Source organism: Ostrea edulis, chromosome 4, assembly GCF_947568905.1.
Source record: "Ostrea edulis chromosome 4, xbOstEdul1.1, whole genome shotgun sequence".
Lineage (NCBI taxonomy): Eukaryota > Metazoa > Mollusca > Bivalvia > Ostreida > Ostreidae > Ostrea > Ostrea edulis.
In genome coordinates this window covers 37,051,839-37,073,778 of record NC_079167.1, presented here as the reverse complement: position 1 = coordinate 37,073,778, position 21,940 = coordinate 37,051,839, and the positions used below count along the sequence as shown (strand labels likewise).

The following is a 21,940-nucleotide window of genomic DNA, read 5'->3' as shown; positions in this document are numbered from 1 at the left end:
TCGAAGGCCTTTTCGAAATCAATGAGAACTAGAAGGCCTGGGATATTATTTCTTTCAGTGTATGACATAATATCATATATAAATCGAGTATTCTCCCCTATATATCTACCTTTTAAAAAACCAGACTGTGTATCGGATATTATATAATCCAAAACTTGTTTAATTCTAAAGCTGAGACAACCAGATATAATTTTGTATAATACATTTAAAAGTGTAATTGGTCGCCAGTTTTTTAAAAACTGTCTTGGTTTGTCCCCTTTAGGTAAGCATGAAATGATTCCTAGTCTTTGCGAAATAGGAAGTTCCCTCTTATGATATATACAATTAATAGCTCTAACAACATAATATTTAATGTCATTCCAAAAAAATTTAAAGAATTCAGTTGTATAACCATCGCTACCCGGGGATTTGTGTTGTGTTAACAAGATCAGAATACACTCTCATTGTAAACATTGATCCAATGCAGCAATTGTGATATTCAATTCAAATAATGTAAATAGAGGCATTGAATGATTATTCTTAAAAATATGGTGCTACAATGACAATGTGGCAGACATACAAATTTTCAAAATGTGTTCTATTTTTGTACTCACCTTGTTGTGATGCATTAGCCTGCACTTTTGAAATACAATGATTTAATGCTTAATTATTTGGTTTTTATAAACTTACTATGAAAACCACATTACTTTAAAGTACAGACTGTCTGAAAATTGTGTCAACCTAGGGATGAATTTGGGCATGAAAGTCATGCAACTAGCCCATCATTTGTTTCAAGTCACACCAAAAATCTTTTTTGTCCATTTGTTTTTATTTTATTTTTTGTTTAGTTTTTATTTTATTTTTTGTTTAGTACTTTGTATTCCTCACAAATTATACATCATATGGAGGTGTAATTAACAAGGTCGTTAAATCCTTTTATAAGCAAGAAATTCAGCACAATATTGTTATCAAAATTTTGGTCCATCACTTTATCCAAGCAATTTAGAACTTCAGAGATCACAGAATGTAATTATTAATTAATGTAGGTATTTGGTTGTCTAAAAGGAGCATTCTTGCACTTTTTCTGAATATCTAACAAGGACTCAGATGCAGTGCAAATCATGTTTGGTTTGATTTTAATGTACATACCATATAATATCAAAGTTTAAAGAAGAGAAAAAAAAGTTTATTTTTCAGCAACAATAGATCACTGTATATCAGCAGAAATGGTGGTTCAGCAGACCAGAAAAATAATGTTGCAATATTATAATAATGCTCTTTTCATTGTTCAACTTTGGCATACTGGAAGTGTTGGCTTTTCTGGCAGATGTGGACAAAACTCATCAGAATTCAAAAATACTCATATTTCTAGTCATATATATTTTTGGCAATAATAGTTGTATAAATAGAATGAAAATCCATCATAATGTAATTTGACAATATTTTAGAGAAATCATCATTTTATCAATGTATAAGACATTTTTGTCATGGCGCCATTATTTTGTTATTCCTCTTGTATGATATTGTCCCATTTTTTTCTTGGTTTTCATCATGTTTGAACTCAGAAATATTAAGTGTAAACTACTTTCATACCTAATTATATCTGAAATAATATTAATTCATAACTATTGTTTACTCTGCCTCAAAATCATTGCATGCTAAACTGAATAGTTGCTCCACTTCCCAGCATGTATCAAAAGTAAAGTTTTTGCTGCTCAATGTATAAACAGTATTGTTGTGCTTTTATTTTTTTTTTATTTTTTTATTAATTTTTTATGCATTATCTATGACAATAATTAGTACAACATATCTTTAAAAAAAATATTGGAGAATATGAATTTCTAAACATTCAATTTTTGTTGTTATTAGGTTCCCGGACAACGGCCAATATCCGCTACAAGCCAGAAACAGAAGCCAATCTATGGAAAAAAGCAGTTCAGTAATGCAATAAACAACCCTTCACATGGTGCCCCAAAAGCTTATTTTGGAAGTTACAACCAAAATATCGGAACAATTTCTGCCTCCGGACTGGCTGCCATACAGGGCGGGAAAAAATCATGATGGTCGTCTGCAGAATACCCAGTCTCCATGGGAACCTATCTTTTGTATGTTTATTATCAGGTTTCTGTTGATCAGATATTGAAATTGCCTGTTAGTCAATACTGTGGAAATGGTTCTTGAAATACAATATACAACTTTGTAGTAATTGTCACCATATAACTACCTATGGTTAAGTGGGGGGGGGGGGGGGGGGGGGGGGGGGATTCTCTGTTTCTTTTAGTTGCTTTTATTGAAGGATTCACAGAATTTACCATAAATTTGAATGATCTACACCACATAAAATGACACAGTACTGGCTTCATGGCCATTAAACATAGAGGAGCTCACTTCAAATAGAAGTCCAACTTGTTCACTATGAGACTTTGATTAAAAGTGCACTCATTTAAGTTTTATGGCCTGATATTGGTATGGAATATAGCTCAAGATGCCATATGAATTGAAGGACGCCATAGTGAGTTTAGTGGCCGTGCAAATGTCTTGATTGATCTCTGAAAAAGAATATTGCAATTAATTTGCTCATTCCAGACCTAGTACTTAATGTACTTTCACTTTGTTTCCTCCCTCTCTACAACAAAGTGTCTCCCTTTGATTACTATTTACAACATTGAAGTTAGCTGGTGCACTACCAGCTTTCCTGGTTTTTGATTGGATTAAGATATTACTGGTCTAATGCTAATATGGCATTCAAAGTAACTTGGTGGGATTATTTCTTATTAATCTTGGTTATTTTAAAAGAAAAATATTGTTGAAATTAATATGATTTGTTTGTAAAGAGAGTTTTTACATTCTCATGCCAACAAAAGTGTTATAAAGATTCAATCAATGAAATTATAGAATTTGGCATACAATGATAAGTTTAAATGATTTCAAAATTATAAGCAGAAATGACATCTAGTTTTATTAGACTAATGAGAAATGTATCCCTTGTAACAATGTGTTCATACCTGTATATATCAGCACTGAATAAATCATTCTGGAAAGACCTCTTCATGTAACAGTATTAACCCACTTCCTCACAACATTGGAAGAATTTTGATTTGTCTTTGGAATGAAAGCTAGAATAGAACAGTATGTTTATGTTTGCAATTTTTCAGTCTTTTGTTTTTGTTTATTTTATTTTTCTTTGTAAGGTGTGTTTTCATCTATTGGGATTATTTTAAGGAGAAAATATTCAAGTGTTCTGTTCATACTTGTTATGCATTAATTCTGGGTTTGCTTCAGACAGTAAAACCAGTGATCACTTAGGCTGTAAAACATCTTATTGTTATTCATAGTATGTTATATACCCATTGTGCATAAATGTATAAATTAAATGATGTATGTATGTATTATAATCATATTTATTGAACATTTAATGTGTGATTGATTTTTGGTTGAATTTGAACATATGGCTATATAGTAGATGAAGTTGTTTTCTTGTATTGACTAAATGTATATGTAAGTACTGCATGAGAGAGATTGTCAGTGCTTTTTATTTTCAGTTATCATATTATATTAACTGTGATAAAATATTTTTTATCCATTTCCCAATCAATTATTGATACGATAGTACCTCGATTCTAAAATATTTAGCATATAGGGTGTTTGGAGTCTGTAGTTGTAAACATGTCATAAATTCTCAAACCTATTGCAGTAACACTTGGTGGATATTTGAAGGACAGGTATTTATTATGCATTCAGTAATCATCAACTCTTCTTATAATTAAGAAAGACAGTATGACTACATTTATCAAGTTTGATATTTGCGTTCTTGCACCTTCACAGGTACATTTAATTTCCAAGATAGGCTGACAGATGTTGTAAGCACATATTGTGAGACAGAGAAATGAATCATTGTGAAATAGGTGTATGCTTGTATGCAAGGTCATTGAGTGCTCCTACATGTATTTTGGTGGAGTTTTATGTATCTCAGATTGTCTTTAGTTAAATCTGAATGATAATTATTTTTATCGTGTTGCAAATGCTTATTCCATTGACATGTGATATTTAAATCATCTTGATTTTATACCAGATGATGATTTTTATGTATATAGTGTCTAATCACCATCACTCCGTCCCAGATAATGTGATTGTAGTATTTATACTGAATTTTATGAAGCATTATATTTCATATTTTAGTTGTAATTGTATTTTTATTTTTGGTGACACGTCAGCTGCCTTTTTTTACAAGTAGGTTCACGTTGAATAGTGTCGGTCTAGAACACGTAACGGCTACAAAACAGAAAGTTATAATAAAGGTGGATGAAATGAAATCGTTTACATTTTATCTGTATTTAGGAAATAGAACAGAAATTAGGTCGTTACATATATAGCACGGAGTCCTTGCCTTGGATCATATCTCACAAGAATATTTTAAAGTGTGAGGTGCCATTTTTGGTATTGATGTTAACTGATATACATGTAATCTTTAATGACGTCACGTACTCCTTTGAATAGGTGATGTAAAAGGTATATATTCGCCCTTTACAAATAATCCTCTAGGTGATTTCACTTAATTATTCATGCGATATCAACAATTCGGACTGACTTGGTAGTTGATCACGTTTAGGACGGGTTCTTTTCATTTTCATGAGACGCGTTGAGATGTGATACTTCGTATACAACACCTGAAGAGTTTATACAGTATTTTGACACGCAAAATCTGGGTGTCGCAATTCTTTGTATTTGTAATCAAGGTCATACCAGATGATCTTCAAATTCCGCTAGACCAACTATCGTTAATTTCAAATTTTGTCCTTTTGGTGTATAAACACTGCATGAACATGTATATATGTCTCTGCTTGAAAGCAGAACTAGAGACAGAATTTCCTCTGATAGAGGATTTTGCTCATTAACTGTTAGTTCTGCCATACTTTAAGTGCTTTGATAGTTTGGACTTTTCCCCATAATAATATTGGAGTAATAAGGTACATATTGACATTAATTGAACTGTTGAAAGCTTAATAAAAATAAGAGGTAAACAAGTTAAAAATACATCTGGTATGTTCTTTTACTGTTGTCAGTTAAGACTTGTTCCCATAGGTTGAAATATCTTGTGATTTTTCTACTGGAGACCAAAAAATAGTCCATGCTTTCAATTGAAGGAATGAAGAGATACAATGTAATTTGATTCCACGAAAAATATAATCCCTCACACCATTTTGGCGTTAAATAAGACAACTGAAAGCAAGAAAGAGTAAAGATGCTCTTTGGTCCTTAATTAAGGACATGCGCGATGTTTCACCTGTAAGACATTATTTTGCGTGTCATTTCAATTCGCGTAACTCACTTGCATCCTATCTTGTGTTACCGGAAAAGGGAAATGCAAAGGACCAGACCGGGATTCAAACCCTAGCCCCTTGAAGCGCTCTACCAACTGAGCTATCTGAACGCGATATTCCTCCTTCCTTGATGGCATTATCCAGATTCTTTTTCCCCTCGCAGGACTTTCACTTGCAAGTCCAGCGATGGTCAACGACACCAAATGTAACGGGAAGGGAAAAGTTCAACGGACCGGGCCAATCGGCAGACTCCGGTACCCTACATCTAGTTAGATGGAATCGGCCAAAGTGATCCGAGTGGGACCGGACCGTGATTCGAACCCGGAGCCCCCTGAATCTCTATAGTCTATAGTCAGGAGTTCTCTGTCCACTGGTGATCAAACCCGTCTGACCGCTACACTTGTTTCTACAAAAATAAAAGTGGGGTATATTACTACATGTAGATTCGTTTTAAAGTTAGCATATTTTGATATAGTTCCTGCATGGTTGTTGCACGTAAAAATGTAAAGTTAGTTATTTATTGCATGTACAGTTGTGTATATATAGACATAAGAAAAATCTTCGGATGAGTCCGAGCCCCTTGCATCACTAGTTGAATGATCTAACTACTGAGCTACCTAGGCCGAATTACAAAGTAGATAAAACAATATAAAACTTTAAAAATATATTTTGGAAGTAATACAAGAACTCTTCATATCGAAGAAATTGGAGAAAATGTCAGAAATGTAGCGTATGATCATAACTGAAGAAATAAATACACACATGCATGTAGTATGTCAGCATTATATAGCAAAAACCCATCCTTAATGAATGATGCCACTAAATTGTAAACCAAATAGATGGGGAAGGGGGGGGGGGGGTAGAGAATACGGCGCCTTGTAAGAATATTTCCATGTTTTTTCTCAATTTTATTTGCGGAATAATAAAATGAATCGCAGTTTTGTTTTTGTTTTTCGGATGAGACCCAAACAGAACACAGTTATTGACTGGGTTCGAGGACAACATCTGTATTGTCAATCTCTCACCAGAGGGCGTATTAATTACGCTGCGCTACAACACCTCTGTCAACGTCTAAATGTCAAGATTCTTGGCAAAACTTACAGGGCCGTAAATTACATGGAGGCGGAGGAGGCAGCTGCCTCCTCCAACTTTTGAGCCAAAAAAAATTAAAATTTAAAGTTCATTAGAATTTATGTTGTTTCCAATAACTAAGAACATGATACCTCCCTTAAAAAGCATTCCAAATCTTTCTTTTAGAATGAGTTAGTCAAGTAACATCTTAGAAGGCCCTAGAATCAAGGATTTTGCACGAAACGTGTTCAGTGTGCACAAAATGTGCTCAGCGTCTGGGGGCCTGGGCGGCCCCCAGACCCCCGCCTAATTTCCTGCCTCCACCAAATTGAAGGTTAATTTACGGCCCTGACTTACCTATACCTATAGCATCATGGATAATAATTTTATAAGTTTTAAATCAAAGTAGGTTCACAAAAACAACGAATTCCATGATTATACTAGTATTATTGAATGAATGAATATTTATATAAACCTTCTAATTCGCTCAGGTGTCTCATATTTACCATCTTCTGATTTTAAAAAATTCAGAGAAGTGTTTGATTTGCTCAGATATTATCATTACAGTTCGATATGCTAAGTTAGTTTTTGTACATTTTGATATAACTTTTTAGACGTTGACAGAGGTATTAGTGGAGCGTAGCGGGAACGATAACTCTGGGTAGAGATTGCTGTATTGTTTGACTCGAGGACGGATCTGTTCCCAGAAGTCGTAGGCTAATGGCGACAGATCCGTTCTACAAAACAGCTGTTGTTATACAATGTACATTGGGGTGTGTTTTTTTTTTCTAGATGCACAGGCTGACTGAACTTTTAACAGGACAGCATGATTGCGTACATTTATCACCGTATCCACTAGTTTAAATGAAATCATACACACTATCCTAATTAATAATTATATTTTTCGTGTTTCTACTTTGATTTTCATCTAATACATTCTGTATTTCATCATCAGTTAAAAGGTGAACCTTGCATAGCCAATAGAAATACTGCAGACTATTGCCCGGTACTGAAGTATGAGATTTTGAACACCGTTATAAAGCACGAGGTTTTGAACACCGTTATTTCATGTAAAGCATGAGGTTTTGAACACTGTTATTTCATGTAAAGCATGAAGTTTTGAACACCGTTATTTCATGTAAAGCATGAGGTTTCAACATTGTGTTACGAGATTTCACAAATTGTTGCATTGCAATATTTGATGCTAAACGAGCCAGATTAGCTCTCTGCTATGTGATATGTTTAATCTGTATAATATTTACAATATCTGTTGTTTATTTGAATGAAAACAACAACGAACACTTATGAGAAATGCACAGGTTTTAACTACACAATAAAAAAAATGACATTTTAAAGCTGACTTTACTACACAATTAGCGGAGACATCCCATTATTTTGTTTTCTCGCTATCTGCCGCTTAAAGGCGATGTGTTGACATTATGATTGAATGTAAATATTTGGTTTTCTCTGGCATACGAAGTATTTTCGTTTGGTGCAATAATAAGCTCATTGGGGCAATTATCTTCAAAATCCGTGTAAATAAATAAACATGACTTTATCGCCTAAAATTGTCATAATTCCACACTGGTGACCGTTATAAATTACAGGGGTTCCTCAGAAGGGACCTGGCATAATTATAAATACCGTTTAGAAGAAGAGAGTTCGCTGAAGACGAAATTGATGATAGACCAAAAAACTTGAATGAAGAGCAATAGGATCTCGTACATTTTGAACATAACAGAAAATGAAGCCCCTGAAGATGCAATTTTAAACCATTTATCCCCCCCCCCCCCTGTTGCCCCAGAGATGTTATGAGTAACATGAAACACCCCTTTCACACCCAAAATCTTGTATACATCAAAAGAGCTGGTGCTACAGGCCATAAGAGATCTCGGCAATGGTGATCATTATTCTGGCAGTCGCTTTCTTCGCCTTTCACGTCACTGCTAACGATGACGTTATTCTTGCTGTGTTGGGGAGTACCGTGGTGTTGGATTGTAAGATTCCTCAGACCGATACCATTATCTGGGACCGACCTGATGGTACCATTATAGCTATCAAAGGACTGCTACATCGGAACGTGAATGCCAGCAGGTTTGTCTTGCAGAACAACACCTTGCTGCAGTCCCTGAACATTCACAACTTGATGCTACAGGACGATGGCCTGTATAGATGTTACGATCTGGCGGACGCTGGTAAAAAGCAGAACTTCACGGTCAATATATTCGGTAGGTCCATAACAGAGATAATAAAAAATACTTTATCTAAGGAGTGTAGTCTCTATGACGGTACACATAACCACTGGTGCTTGTGGACAAGACTTCCGGTACCCCCCTTCTTCTTGTATTTTTAAATGTTCAATTCCTTGGGTATGCTATCATATATTACATGATCGGTGAAATGACATTTTTAAAAACGGTTTCTATGCGGGATTTGTGTATTCCATTGAAATAGATAAACTCTGAAGTTACATAAAAAATACGCCCGAAATACCCAAGAATTGAACATTTAAAAATACAAGGGGAGGGGGGGGGGGGGTGACACCAGTGTGATGCTGTTGCGATAAAACAGAATACGATATGCTATCTATGTTACATAATTTGTACTAGATGTAATTGAAGGAAACTTTTGAATTTCATCATATATACAACATGCGACACGCTTACACTTATTTGATGAATACATGAGGGTATGAACTGCAACGCTTCACGTCGGTATACTATTCATGAAGCACGTTAACGTCAGTGTAAAGTATCGCAATTCACATCCGCGTGTATTTTGGGAAAAAACTCTACAACAAATCTACTGAATTTCAATATCAGGCTAACCTTTGCGACAAATATCCTGCTGAAGATATTGGAGCTTTTGTGCCAGATGAAAGGTATTCGATGAATCCAGTATTGTGTTATGTGTTCCCTACGAAGAGGCTACCGGTCTCTTATATGTGACTAAAACTTGATATAATTTAAAACAGAACTGCAATACGTAGGTCATAGACATATGCCTTTAGCAGAAACTTAATATTCTAGGTCCAGAAATAAAGATGTGTTTTAAAACTTGAAGCATACAAATATTTCAGTGATTTCACATGTATTCCAAAGCGCTTTCGCTCTACGGCTCTTCAGTGGAAAATTCTTTGACATTAACCTCAGAATTAAGAGTCATCCTTTTGGTATTTGATTTGGACCTTTAAAAGTTCAAATTCAACCAGGAACACGGTCTAATCTAGATAATAACATTTTAGTTTCATACCTTAATCCAATGATATAAATCTGGCAACAAAATACTTATTCCAATGATATAAATCTGGCAACAAAATACTTAATCCAATGATATAAATCTGGCAACAAAATACTTAATCCAATGATATAAATCTGGCAACAAAATATTTAACCCAATGATATAAATCTGGCAACAAATTATTCATGCTCACAAGCTTAAATGTCGTTTTTCATTTCAAAAGCTTAGTCACTTGCCATTTCACAAAAGATGCCCATCTTAAGATATGAACAACAACATATTACTTCCTTTGTTGAGTGTTTCTGCGGTGCAAATGTTGTCATGTAACTGTACATGGATGAATAAATTACACTCCATAATATTAATATGTTTTGAGCACTGAAACTGTTTATCACAATTCATAAAGAACAATTTTTGTTTGAATTCCTTGGACAATTGTTTGTTAAACATTGCTGATTCCGGTAAACATATACTTATGCATGCGCAAGCTGACCCCTCCCCCCACCCCCACCCACACTTGTACGGTCACGAACTGCCCTGCTAGGTTCTAATCTACAAATAAAGGTCGCGTCATCAAGCTCCGGTGTATGGTGTCCGGATAGGGTCATGTGCAGAAGCGTATTTAGTGCGATTTTTTTTAACAACCCCCCCCCCCCCCCCCCCCCCCCCCCCCCAGTTTTTAAATCGAAACAGGCTACTGACAAACAAGCTGATGGTGCAGGGGTTCCTATAGTCTCGATTAAAATCAGCATTTCGCAAATTCTATGGTCGTTATAACGATCTTGTTTGCCAATACAACCTATCATTGGGTCAAATGCTGTCTGACGTGTTCCATACCCATTGTTAGTCCATTCTTGGCACACTGATATTGACTACGGATAACTCCGTTTACCTGATTAAGATATAGGGCTTACGGCGAGTGTGACGTTGCACGCGTTGATTTTCATAAATAGGTGGTTTTCCTGTGGAGCGTTGCATGCAACGCGTGAGTTATAGAGAAGGTCTTTATTCCGGCTAATAAACTTATTTAGCTTGATCCCCCCCCCCCCCCAAGAAACCAAGCCCCGTTTTCCCTGATATGGTACCCCCCCCCCCCCAAGAAAACCCTCTTCCCAGGGAAACTTCCTCTTTATGTATATTTTATATCGATTCTTAAACGAGGAAATAAGAAGCGTCGCCCTATTATACTCCTGTTATTTGCAACGCTCTACGAGAAAATCGGGGATTTTACTGTGGAGCGTTGCATGCAACGTGCGAGTTATAGAGAAGGACTTTATTCCGTCTATTAAACTTATTTAGCTTGACCCCCCCCCCCAAGAAACCAAGTCCCGTTTTCCCTGATATGGTACCCCCCCTACCCCCCCCCCCCCCCCCCCCCCCCAAAGAAAACCCTCTTCCCGGGAAACTTCCCCTTTCTGTACATTTTATATTGATTCCTAACAGAGAAAATAAGAATAGTCGCCATATATATATATATATATATATATATATATATATATATATATATCGGACAGTGTAAGAGGGATTCCTGTTATTTACAACACTCTACGAGAAAATCGGGGATTTTACTGTGGAGCGTTGCCTGCAACGTCTTGATGTTAGATGCTCTAATAGCATGATGGTACATGTAATATTTTCATTTTGTAAATAATATTGATAATAATTAGGGCACATGTTTAGTTAAAATGTTGATATAGACATGTACATATGAAAGAGAAACAAATGAATTAAAAGAGAAATGGTATAACGGAATAAGCCGCTTGAAACAGGATATTGTTCATAAATATCTCTATATTTTAGGCAATTTCCTTGATATTCATAGAAAATTTTTCTTGTCAGTTTAATCTTTTATATAGAGGATACGAACCCGATGTATATTTTGGTATTGTAATATACTCGGGATTTTAGTACCCCAAAACGTATACGCATGGCATTGCAGATAACAGTATATAGCCCTAATCTCCCACAATAATGATAACCACCAAACCATGGTGACTTCATTGTTTAGATAAAATCATATCTACTGTATGAGGTACATATGCATAACAATGCACGTGAATGCGTGGGTTCTTAAATCATCAACCACAATGTGGTCGGTTATGTGAAAGAAAATTTCCTGTGTTTGTCAACGCTAATTTAAAACGTAAACAAGCTGCTGTCCTTTAAAAAAAAAAAAAAGACTGCAAATACATAGAACATGTAGTTATGTGTTTCTAACAGAAACTTAATATTGTAGGTTGATATAAGAGCTGAAATGATACATTGGCCTAATGAAATATTTGTATTTTAATCCTTAATCTCAGAATCAAGTCAGCTTGTATTTATTCAACAGATGGCATAATCTAGTCTACATACTAACAATGACATCAATCTGACAACAAAATACCTTAATTCAAGGATATGAATAACCTAATGTAATTAATACTTTTAGTAATTACAGTTAATGGTATAGATACTTTCCTACATTTACAAGATATGTTTCCCAATTTAACCATCTTTGTAGAAGTAGAGTTGGCAGAAAATTGTTATTCTGTCTTCGTGTTTTGAGCGGATGTACCAATGTATTTGACTTGCAAATTGCATAGACTGTATATCTTGACATTTAACCTATTCAAAACACTGTACACATCAAACCTGGACATAAGAATTATCTCTCATAACCGAACTGTCGAAATTTACCGACGATACAAGAAGCTGAATACGGTTTCTTTATTTACTAGTACGACCTACCCTGTTTGCTGTGAAGGGCCCAAGCACAACTGTGGATGAAGGTTCTGTGCATCTTCTCAGATGTCAGGTCGACGGCGGAAAGCCACCACCATTGCTGCAATGGCACCTGCTTGGTATGGACAGTTAAAAAAAATTCAAATCTATCGATATAATGGCCGATAAATCTTTTACATTATTTGGTCTACATCACTTTCTCTCCGTTTTCATTCAAAGGTCCAAACACCAACGGAACAACTTATTCGGGACACAACTTGGACACTATTCATCCCAATGGTACTATATCACGTGTGAACACTCTACAACTTAAAATGACCAGGGCTATGTATAAAGGATCTATCATCTGTGACGCAAGCATACAGTATTTTTACCAAGTCCAACAAACTGTGGTTTTAGATGTAAACCGTGAGTTGTCTCTCTTTGCTTTTTAAAGCCATTTTAAAGACCTCGTCTTCCTCTTAAAAGTGTAAAGGAGTCATTCCATTGACCAATACCGGTATACTCAAACTGTAAGTATACCCCAACATTCAACATTTAAGGGTGTTTTTCTTTACAGTTACTCCATTGCCACCGGTCTTTGATGGCTTCTCTGGGTTGTTTGACGACGGAGACATCACGACCATCACGTGTCACAGTTACGGAAGCAGACCAGCGGGAAGCATTTACTGGATGTTAGATAACACCCGAATAAACAGTACATCTTCACAAGTCATCAAAAACGCAGACGACACATACTTTGTGAAAGGCATCTTTACCATACGGCTAACCAGAAACATGGAAAATCAAATTCTGTCCTGTGTAGTTTCAAATTCAGTTCTGCAGAAGACGAATATTCAGCACCTAACTCGTTCCATTGTGCTTCTGCCTACTTGTAAGTCATGTAGATCGCTACCTCTAACGAGGTGAACGGGTTTGGCTTTGTCTATCTGTCAGAGTGTCTGCCAGTTTCAATGGGACGTCACAAAAAGTCAGTTAAAATTAGATTAGATGTCTAAGAAAGTTTTAACCAAGTTGTTTCTTATGTCTAGTAAAAGACGTGAACAATCTTTGGGAAAGTTCGGAATAAAGATTCATGCTATTTGGGGTGGGTGGTTCAACTCTGGTGGTTGTGGTCTCTGAGCAATCTTTTTTCTTTTCTTTATCGTTAATTCATTTCTCGCTTTGTCCCTTTCACAAAAGGACATGTAGCCAGTATTCAATATTCGGATTTTTAAATGGAACTTTAAGTAATTGTGATATTTTTAAACAAACATATATGCAGTTTGAATAATTAGACATAAATGATTTATTGTATCAATAAAGAGTTTGTATTGAAAAAGCAAAAAGATTCTACCACAAGGTATGTAGTAAACGTACGAGGTTCTCACTTTCTAGATTCTCCCTCTATATCAGCGGATAATGGTACTAGGACGGTGATAGAGGGGTCATCACTTGCTGTTCATTGTCTTATCGAAGCTCGACCTCTTCCTTCGCAAAGCCAAAAGCTGTGGTTCCTGAATGGATCGCCAATAGTGGAATCCAATTTTAACATCACGCGAGTTAATTTATCCGTTTCCAAGCTTTCAACAAGTTTGCATGTGCAACATTTCCATCGGTTTGTTATTTTTCTTGCATGTTTTTTAAACATGAAAATAAAAACGTTGGGAAATTACTCCGTACATGTCAGTATCCTTTCCATCTGTACACTCGGTACATGTATTTAAGAAATGACAGTCTTCTTCCCGTTTGTAGGGATCAGAATGGCCAGTACAGCTGCCAGGGCTATAATCATCTTGGAGCTGCGAAAAGTCCGATAATGAATGTACAAGCTTTGTGTAAGTTTATCCTTTGACGGTGATGATGATAATGATGATGATGATGATTTGTTTACAATTTAGACATGATAACTAAATGAATGAAAACTGTTATTTAACCCACACAAGATCTTCATATGTTTCTGCAGATAACCCAGTTTGCTCTTTCTCCGGCGTCCAAAAACATGCCGTTCGCATCGGTGGTAGCGTATCTCTCACGTGTCGTGTAATAGCCAATCCAAATAATGTAACCATGAGATGGCAATACATACAAAGAAATGCACCAATCAAGACGGGCCTTCTTGGTGACGTAGAATCACAAACTGCATCATCAACGACTGTTCACATTGATGTTGCGTGAGTTTACTTTCCCCATTAACCTTGATTAGTTTAGATGTATACCTTGTTATGTTGTTTGAATTGACTTTGAAATTGTTATAGATCAAACAACCAGTATTCAGACATCGCATGTATAGCTACCAATATGATTGGAGATATGCTGCTTCCCTGTCGATACCGTATTGTTGAGCCAAGTAAGTTATTTGACAAACGTTCAAAACATCTCTCTCTCTCTCTCTCTCTCTCTCTCTCTCTCTCTCATACTGACACACATATTCTTTTACAGGCCCTCCTGAAATTCCGAAAAACTGTTCCACTACAACATTGAGCGATACAGAGATCCAAGTAAAGTGCAGGCCAGGTTTTAACGGTGGCTCGCCTCAGCATTTTCTCTTACAAATGCTTGACGGGTCGAATGACCTGGGTAGCTTCAACACCATTTCCAACCAGTCGTCGCCAATGTTTAAAGTCGCTAGTCTGACACCGAAGTCTAACTACACGTTCCGGATGTGTTCTGGATCCAGTGCCTTTGCTCGAACAATCAGCTGTGGAGGACCTGTAAGGGTGTCTACATTAGCAACACGTAAGAATTTAGTCAAAAACTTTCTGTCGTATCCAGAAACCTATTTCGTTGAAAATACAACGAGATTTTCTGTGCTTTTGAAAATGCTCAAGGCTTTTTTTTTTTTATTGTTGTACCAAGATGGATGGTACTCGCTCGGATCCCGTGAGATACCACCGGTCCTTTCAGTAGCTGTTGCACTGTTGTACGCTTTTTTTTGGCTTGATACCGGTACATTGCCTTACATAAATCTTTATTATGAGGGTAATTGTGCTATAAAGCTGTCTAAAGATATAAAATGATAAAATAAAAATTTTATTCTATAGTAATAATACTTCAGGTCACAGACCGCTTATATTAAAAATATTTCACTTGTCGACAATACTTCCGTCTGATAATAGAGCATGTGTTCTTCTTGAAGTCTTTACGCAATAAACTACATCTTTTACATGATTTTCAGTATATCAAGCACTCTTTGTGCTGAATAACATCACAATTAAAATTGACATACACATCAGTTTATCATATTATCATGAAAAGTTTCGTATTTTCAGGGATGATTGGCAAGAAGCGAATATCGTCGCTGACACAGGCCAATGCTACTCCTTACATTGTCGGGGGTGTTTTGGGATTTTTTGTGCTAGCGGTACTGATTTCAGTAATTGTGTATTGCCTCCATAAGAAACGAAAGGTTGGTAAAGATGATAATGTTGATGAACCTCACAAATCTCACTCTCGAAACAATAACCCCAGCATGCCCTCTATCACCGACTGTTTCACGCATGCCCAGTTCCAAAGTGTTGTCAATTTTCCAAAGAGTACAGATGACAGCCCCTTTCAGCGCCAAAGGTCAGTAAGATTTAACTACAAAGTCATGGTGTATGGTTACGATCCTCGAAAAATAGTTCGAAAATCGTTGAAAATCAAGAGAAAAGTCAATAAAATTCAGGTGTGATTTTTCCTTGTTTGCTTACAACATTAAACCTCTGCAAAATCGCAAAAACACTACATTGTGTCTGAGACAACTTGAAGTGCTTTCCTTTGCAGTGATCTGGATGAGCCCGCCTTAATTCGTGTTGCTAAGATAAACATTGGAAATCCTCAGCCGGTGCAAACAGAATTCCGATTAGTGGGCTATTTCTGACTCTAGATGATCGGCAGTATCAACCAGATAATCCTGCACTTCTCCGAGAATGATTTCTTCTTGATTTCTCTCTTTCTTTTAGATAGTTCTTTACCCACGGCAGTGCAAAGTGAAAAGAATGAACAGATATATCAAAAGATCTCAACTCTGAACCTGTAATCAAAGCATGTTGTCAACGCATGATTTCAATTTGTACAGCACGTTCTAACATTTACATTCCATCATAATTTCTCCTGAAAAAAGCAAAAAACTTATAATTTGGAGGCAATCATAGGACAATGAAAACCATGTGACATTATACATAGCGTAGTGACTATTCATCAGCTGTTATATCAAGAATAATGAATGCTGAAAGTTTTTGAATTTTTGAGGTTGCAAGATTATCTGTAAACAGAATTTAAATGATGATGATGTTAAGCCGATTTTTTTTTTTAATTTCCCAATCCTGTCGTTTTATGTGAATGTCCGATAAAAGGGATGAGAGTTGGTGTAGAGGAAAGAAGTCGCACAAATACATGTATGATGATGATGATGTTTAGTAATTGTAGTTGCGGTATAAACCGCTCTACTGGTCGAGTCATATGTCGATACTGCATTTACATTTCAACCGATTTTCCTGTGAAAAACTTAAAAAATATAATGTGTTCATTCGACAATATGTAGCAATGACATCACAATGCCACATTAAACACCGGTCGCGGTAGCAGAGTGGTGGAGTGTTCACATCGTAACCTGGAGGTTGTGAGTTCGAGTTCTGCTCGTGTGATGACCGCGTCAAACGATTGCTCCTTCACCAAACGCTCGGCATTTAGAAGTGAGAACCACGGGTCTTTCGGATATGACTTAAGTAATGGAGGTCCCGTGTAGCTGTGAATGTAAATATAAGCGTTATATGGATTCAATTTTTGGACATGTACTGTGCTAATTAAAGTTTTTGACATGTACTGTGCTAATTAAATTTTTGGACATGTACTGTGCTAATTAAAGTTTTTGACATGTACTGTGCTAATCAAATTTTTGGACATGTACTGTGCTAATTAAAGTTTTTGACATGTACTGTGCTAATTAAATTTTTGGACATGTACTGTGCTAATTAAAGTTTTTGACATGTACTGTGCTAATTAAAGTTTTTGACATGTATTGTGCTAATTAAACTTCCATACTGGCTGCACACTGTAGTGTCAAAACATAAACATATCTTCAATGGGGAAACTGATTAAACATCCTTGAGGGGTTAAACTGGTCTTTGCTGCCAGATAACGTCAATTTTATATTTTATGTCAAACTGGTCAAAACCTGCATTCTAAAGAAAAGATCTTATAACACAAAAAGAAGATTGTGAACAAACAGCCATTTTACAGTTTATCACTTTATTTTTTGGGAACCGGAACTTTCTCGAGGTTGATCTATAGGGTGTGTGGTGGGTGGGTGTGTCCTGATTCAGCATCAGAACCACTCTGAAACAAATACCTCGGTGGAACGGGATCCCTGAATGCGGGAAATCAGAACACTGGACCAAGGACTGCCCACTGTAACACCCATGGCGAGAAACGTAACAAGGCATGTTTACAAAAATCGGGAGTGGGGTGGAGGTTAAAACTGTTCATTAACTGTGAAATTGTTCTTGGTTGAAATAACTTTAAAAACTTATATAAACTTTTTAAACCCATCATGCGTTAACAGAATGTACCAGTGTCACCCCTTTTTTTTACGTTGACCCATGTTATGACATTTGAGTCGACCAGAGGAACAACAGCCGTGAAGCACGTGAAAATAATGAGTCACTACTTGGATACATACAATTATAAGATGTAATGCAACGCCTCTCCTTTAGAGAACCTGCATTTATTTCGTTGAAACTTTAAACATTTCTCAAGATAGTTATTAAATTGCTCACTGTTACTACATTTTACAGGGGCGGATCCAGGAATCGCGATTACGGGGGGCAGACGGTCCAGGGGGCGAAGCCCCCGAAAGCTCCTGGATTTTACAGATTTTATGTAGCTTGAAACATTTCTCCTATTTAGTCAATTGTACTATTTTTCTATCATTTTTTAAAGGTGAAATTAATAAAATGACCCAAATTTTAAGGGGTTTTTTTGTTGTTGAAAAAATTAAGTTCTCCCAATAAAGTAATTCGAGAAATCAAAAGATTTTGTCATTTATTTCTCCGGGAGTGGAAGAAATTATTGCTTCTTTTATCGTTTAGTACATTTTCCGAAACAAGATACTGAGATTTACCTTAAATTTGAAAATTTTAGGAGGGGGGGGGGGACGGCGGCTGCGCCCCCCTCTAAATCCGCCACTGTTTTAATGGGTTATTTGCAACAATTTTATTTGATAACACACACACACACTTTAGCACACATGACTGTGAATGGTTTGCACGTGAAATATTAGCATGAAACCTACACGGTAAGTACATTACTTTTCCTTTTGTTTTACTCGTGTTTACACGTGCGTAATGCATGCACATCATAAAGTATGCTAGCGACATTTAAAAATGGCTTAATATTTTAACTTACAGATGTTTAATTTTTCGACTTGCAATGGAATACTAGATGTTATTCATTGAAGGTAGATTTCGTGATGAAATATGATACAAGACTTGAGGAGGAGAGATGTGAAAATGAGACGCATTGAATGCAATAGGGGGTCAAGATTAATCAGTAGCATCAACTGAATCAATATCAAAGGATTCCACAATTAAATGCCGAAGTCTACTCTGCCTATCACCCATCTAATATATCAAATTTCTAAATGAGCAAATAATACTTTGGACAAAAATAAGTCTATATTACCTACATCTAGTATCTAGGTTGCATGAGCTGGAATTCAAGATGTAATCTTGCTGTTACGTCGACTCGAAAGAGATCAATGCTTAGAAGAACGTGAAACGATTCTCTGCAGGAGAGAATAAACAAACAATACTCAACATGATTGTACAAGAACAAGTAGAATTACTTTTTTAAAAACGCGCGATTGTTGATAATTTAAAACTAGTCAGTAAGTGAAATTAATTTCATTTCTTCTTTTTGTCAAGGGAAATGGAAGATATAAATACATCTAAATGTAAGTTTTATTTCCATCAGTCCCTACACAAAAACAAGGGAATCAGAATTCTTAAGTAATTATCACACAACGCGCATGTCTCTTATGTAAAGCAAGAGTAAAACGCCATAGGTGTTGTAAATTATGTCATGTGTTTCATACCTTTGGTAGTGTTTAAAATCATAAAGCGTTTCAAATGTAGTTTGAGGTAATAGGCCAATGCCATTATAAATCTTTAGACAAAAATGTAGAGAAATAGATTGTAAAATGAGAGGGTGTTTACCGATTTGTAATCAACGGGTCGGAGTAATTATAATCGATTACGTAATGATATTCTTTACGGGAGTGTTTTACATTGTGTTGCCCTTGTAAAGGTTTAAAAACAATGTCAAGAATTCAAGATAAACTCGATGAGAAAATACCTCTCTAAAGATCAGCAGTGACAGATTTATAGGGGGAGGGGGGGGGGGGCTTTTTATGATAATAAAAATATAAGATTTGACATGACGCATACAGACAAGTACATAAAGATAGACAACTCAGTTATTTGTTGTTATTCATTGATTTAGCTCTGAATAGAGTGTAGCTAGAATAACCCAGAAAATTAACCTACAGAGACTTCAAACTTTGGAGCATCCAGTCTATTTAGAACTTCCTTTTAAAAAAAATTTGGATCCGCCACTGATCAGATTTAACTATTTCTTTTTACAGAGGGGCGGTAATCCTTTTCATTCAACCCAAATACCCTGGAGAGCGAATGATTGTGAGTACTTACTGTGCGTTTCCTTTTCGATTTGAATTAAAAGAATGTCATAAAGGTGAAAAATCTGTATTTTCTGTTATGTTTCTCCACTTTAAAGGGCTCAGTAAAGGAGACGATAATAGAGGGAGTGTCATATCGGAGGTTCAGAATCGTGCATTTGAGGAAGACACAATCCATTCAGAGAAAACTTCCATGGAGAAGGCAGAACAATTAGAAGAATCGATATATCGCATAAATAACGAAAAGCTTCGTAATTTGGAGGAAAGAGAGTCCATTAAGCTTTCTAAAGCTAAAGCCATGACTCTTCTTGCTTTATCGAAAGAACATCAAGCTACTGAGCCTGGTATTAAAATTGATAAGATTGATTTCAGTTTCCTTGACGACCAAGTGACTGATCTTGATGAACTATCTAATCCCAGAAGTCCTGGATTGATGCTGAATTGTGGTAGCCCACGTCAAAATTGTGGTAGCCCACGTCAGAATTGTGATAGCCCACGTCATGATTTTGCAAACAGTGAAACCGAGTTGGATTTTCAATCTGCAGGCGATCAAATGCTACGTTCTGATTCCCACCCTAACCTGAATACAAACACAAAGCAAACATGTAAGTCCAGATCTACACAGTCCCTAACAGAACTTACATCCACTTCCGCCGGAAATAGACATGACTACATCAATATGTCTTATTCGAACTCCGATGAAACAGGAAACAGATCGTCTGCTTTGAAGGAAGTAAAAGATGATCTGAAGAAAGCATTCATATCAAGATACACACTCGAATTTCAAAAGAAGGAAGAAAAAGGCCTGTTGAAAACTCAGAATAGCCCTTCTTCAACCACAAGCAATATTTCTGAAATAGGTCCTTATGGTGGAGCACCTCGCCGACAGAGTTATACATTGGCGATAAGCAGCGATGAAGAGGGCAACACAATGGTTAGGGATGTTCTGTCTGCTTCCACCAACACATCATCACCCATTTACGATGTGCCTAGAAACAGTGGAGGCTTTGAAATGGATGTTGATTCGGTTACAGCAAATTTGGAGGACTGCAAATCATTAAACAGCTATTCAAACCCTGACAAAGAGATCATTAAAATTCTGTCACCAGAAGATACTTCAAGTGAAAAAAGAAATCATAATTTAGAATTCAAAGATTCAAGTTTATTGAATTCTGAAGGGGGACAAGTTACAGCAAATATGAGAACAGTTGATGGAGATGAAAATTTAGAAGAAACTAGTGAAAACTTTGCCATGAAATCATCCTCTGAAACAAACCTTAAAGATGCAAAGTCGTTTGGTGCTTATTTCTAAGCTTGGATGTCTGATTTTATTGATTTAGACTTCTGTAGTTTCACGTACAAAGGTCTGCTTATATTAATCACAAGAAGACCAAGGTTCCTTCATGGCACATAATGATCAGATTCTGTGCACGTTTACAACATCCTTGCTCAGATAGTAATTAAAGCTATGTTTTAAATGGAAAAAAAATCAATAATGTCAAAAAAGAGGATAATGAACACGAATAGCTGTAAAATGACATTCTCTAGGTTTGAAAACCCTTGCAGCAATGCTGTCTCTTGATATTATTTTTAATCTGCTACAAAATGAAGACCGCCTTGACTGTTTCCATGGTAGCGCATTGTTCGTTATTTTTACTTTTAATTTATGTCAAATACTCCTCAGGTTTGTCCTTTGATTTCCTGAGTTTGTATAGATAAGGCACACATTCTTTGTAAATCAATAAATATTGCAGCATTTTTCTTACGATACTTCGTCACGATATTTTGGGAGTAACAATACTGTCAACGTTAAGTAATGTCACAAACATCTCTTCAGATCTTATGGCGATACTATTCTGTTGCTTCCTTTCTTTAAAAAAAAAATTAAATACAGCTTATATTACATCACCTGACTTCTTGGGTTTTAACATTAAAGAGTTGTATTACAGAG

At 36.1% G+C, this 21,940-nt stretch overlaps 2 protein-coding genes and 1 long non-coding RNA gene across 3 annotated transcripts in view; 2 read left to right on the top strand and 1 right to left on the bottom strand.

Annotated features, from left to right (window-relative positions):
* LOC130054097 (uncharacterized) overlaps window positions 1–4,292 on the top strand; it is a 13,946-nt gene extending 9,654 nt beyond the window's left edge. The window contains exon 4 of the mRNA XM_056162539.1: window positions 1,849–4,292. Within this exon, the coding sequence (XP_056018514.1) occupies window positions 1,849–2,040 (192 nt within the window). The 3' untranslated portion in view covers window positions 2,041–4,292. The remainder of the gene's footprint in view (window positions 1–1,848) is intronic.
* Window positions 3,883–9,908, bottom strand: LOC125671250 (uncharacterized). Its single transcript, XR_008802364.1, has 2 exons — window positions 9,200–9,908; window positions 3,883–5,706 (listed from the first exon to the last, which is right to left on the bottom strand). It is a non-coding gene; the product is annotated as an uncharacterized LOC125671250 (long non-coding RNA).
* On the top strand, window positions 8,233–21,940 carry LOC125671248 (uncharacterized). Its single transcript, XM_048906793.2, has 12 exons — window positions 8,233–8,599; window positions 12,332–12,454; window positions 12,555–12,743; window positions 12,895–13,209; window positions 13,713–13,932; window positions 14,070–14,152; window positions 14,281–14,488; window positions 14,573–14,664; window positions 14,757–15,053; window positions 15,587–15,723; window positions 19,939–19,990; window positions 20,088–21,940. Exons 1-12 carry the CDS (start codon window positions 8,269–8,271, stop codon window positions 21,299–21,301), a joined length of 3,261 nt encoding a protein of 1,086 aa, XP_048762750.2. The 5' UTR covers window positions 8,233–8,268; the 3' UTR covers window positions 21,302–21,940.

Coding starts and splice junctions, on each gene's coding strand:
- LOC125671248 (XM_048906793.2), top strand. CDS start 8,269: ATGGTGATCATTATTCTGGCAGTCGCTTTCTTCGCCTTTCACGTCACT. Junction 12,455..12,554: donor GCTGCAATGGCACCTGCTTG/GTATGGACAGTT, acceptor TTTCATTCAAAG/GTCCAAACACCAACGGAACA. Junction 14,665..14,756: donor ATACCGTATTGTTGAGCCAA/GTAAGTTATTTG, acceptor ATTCTTTTACAG/GCCCTCCTGAAATTCCGAAA.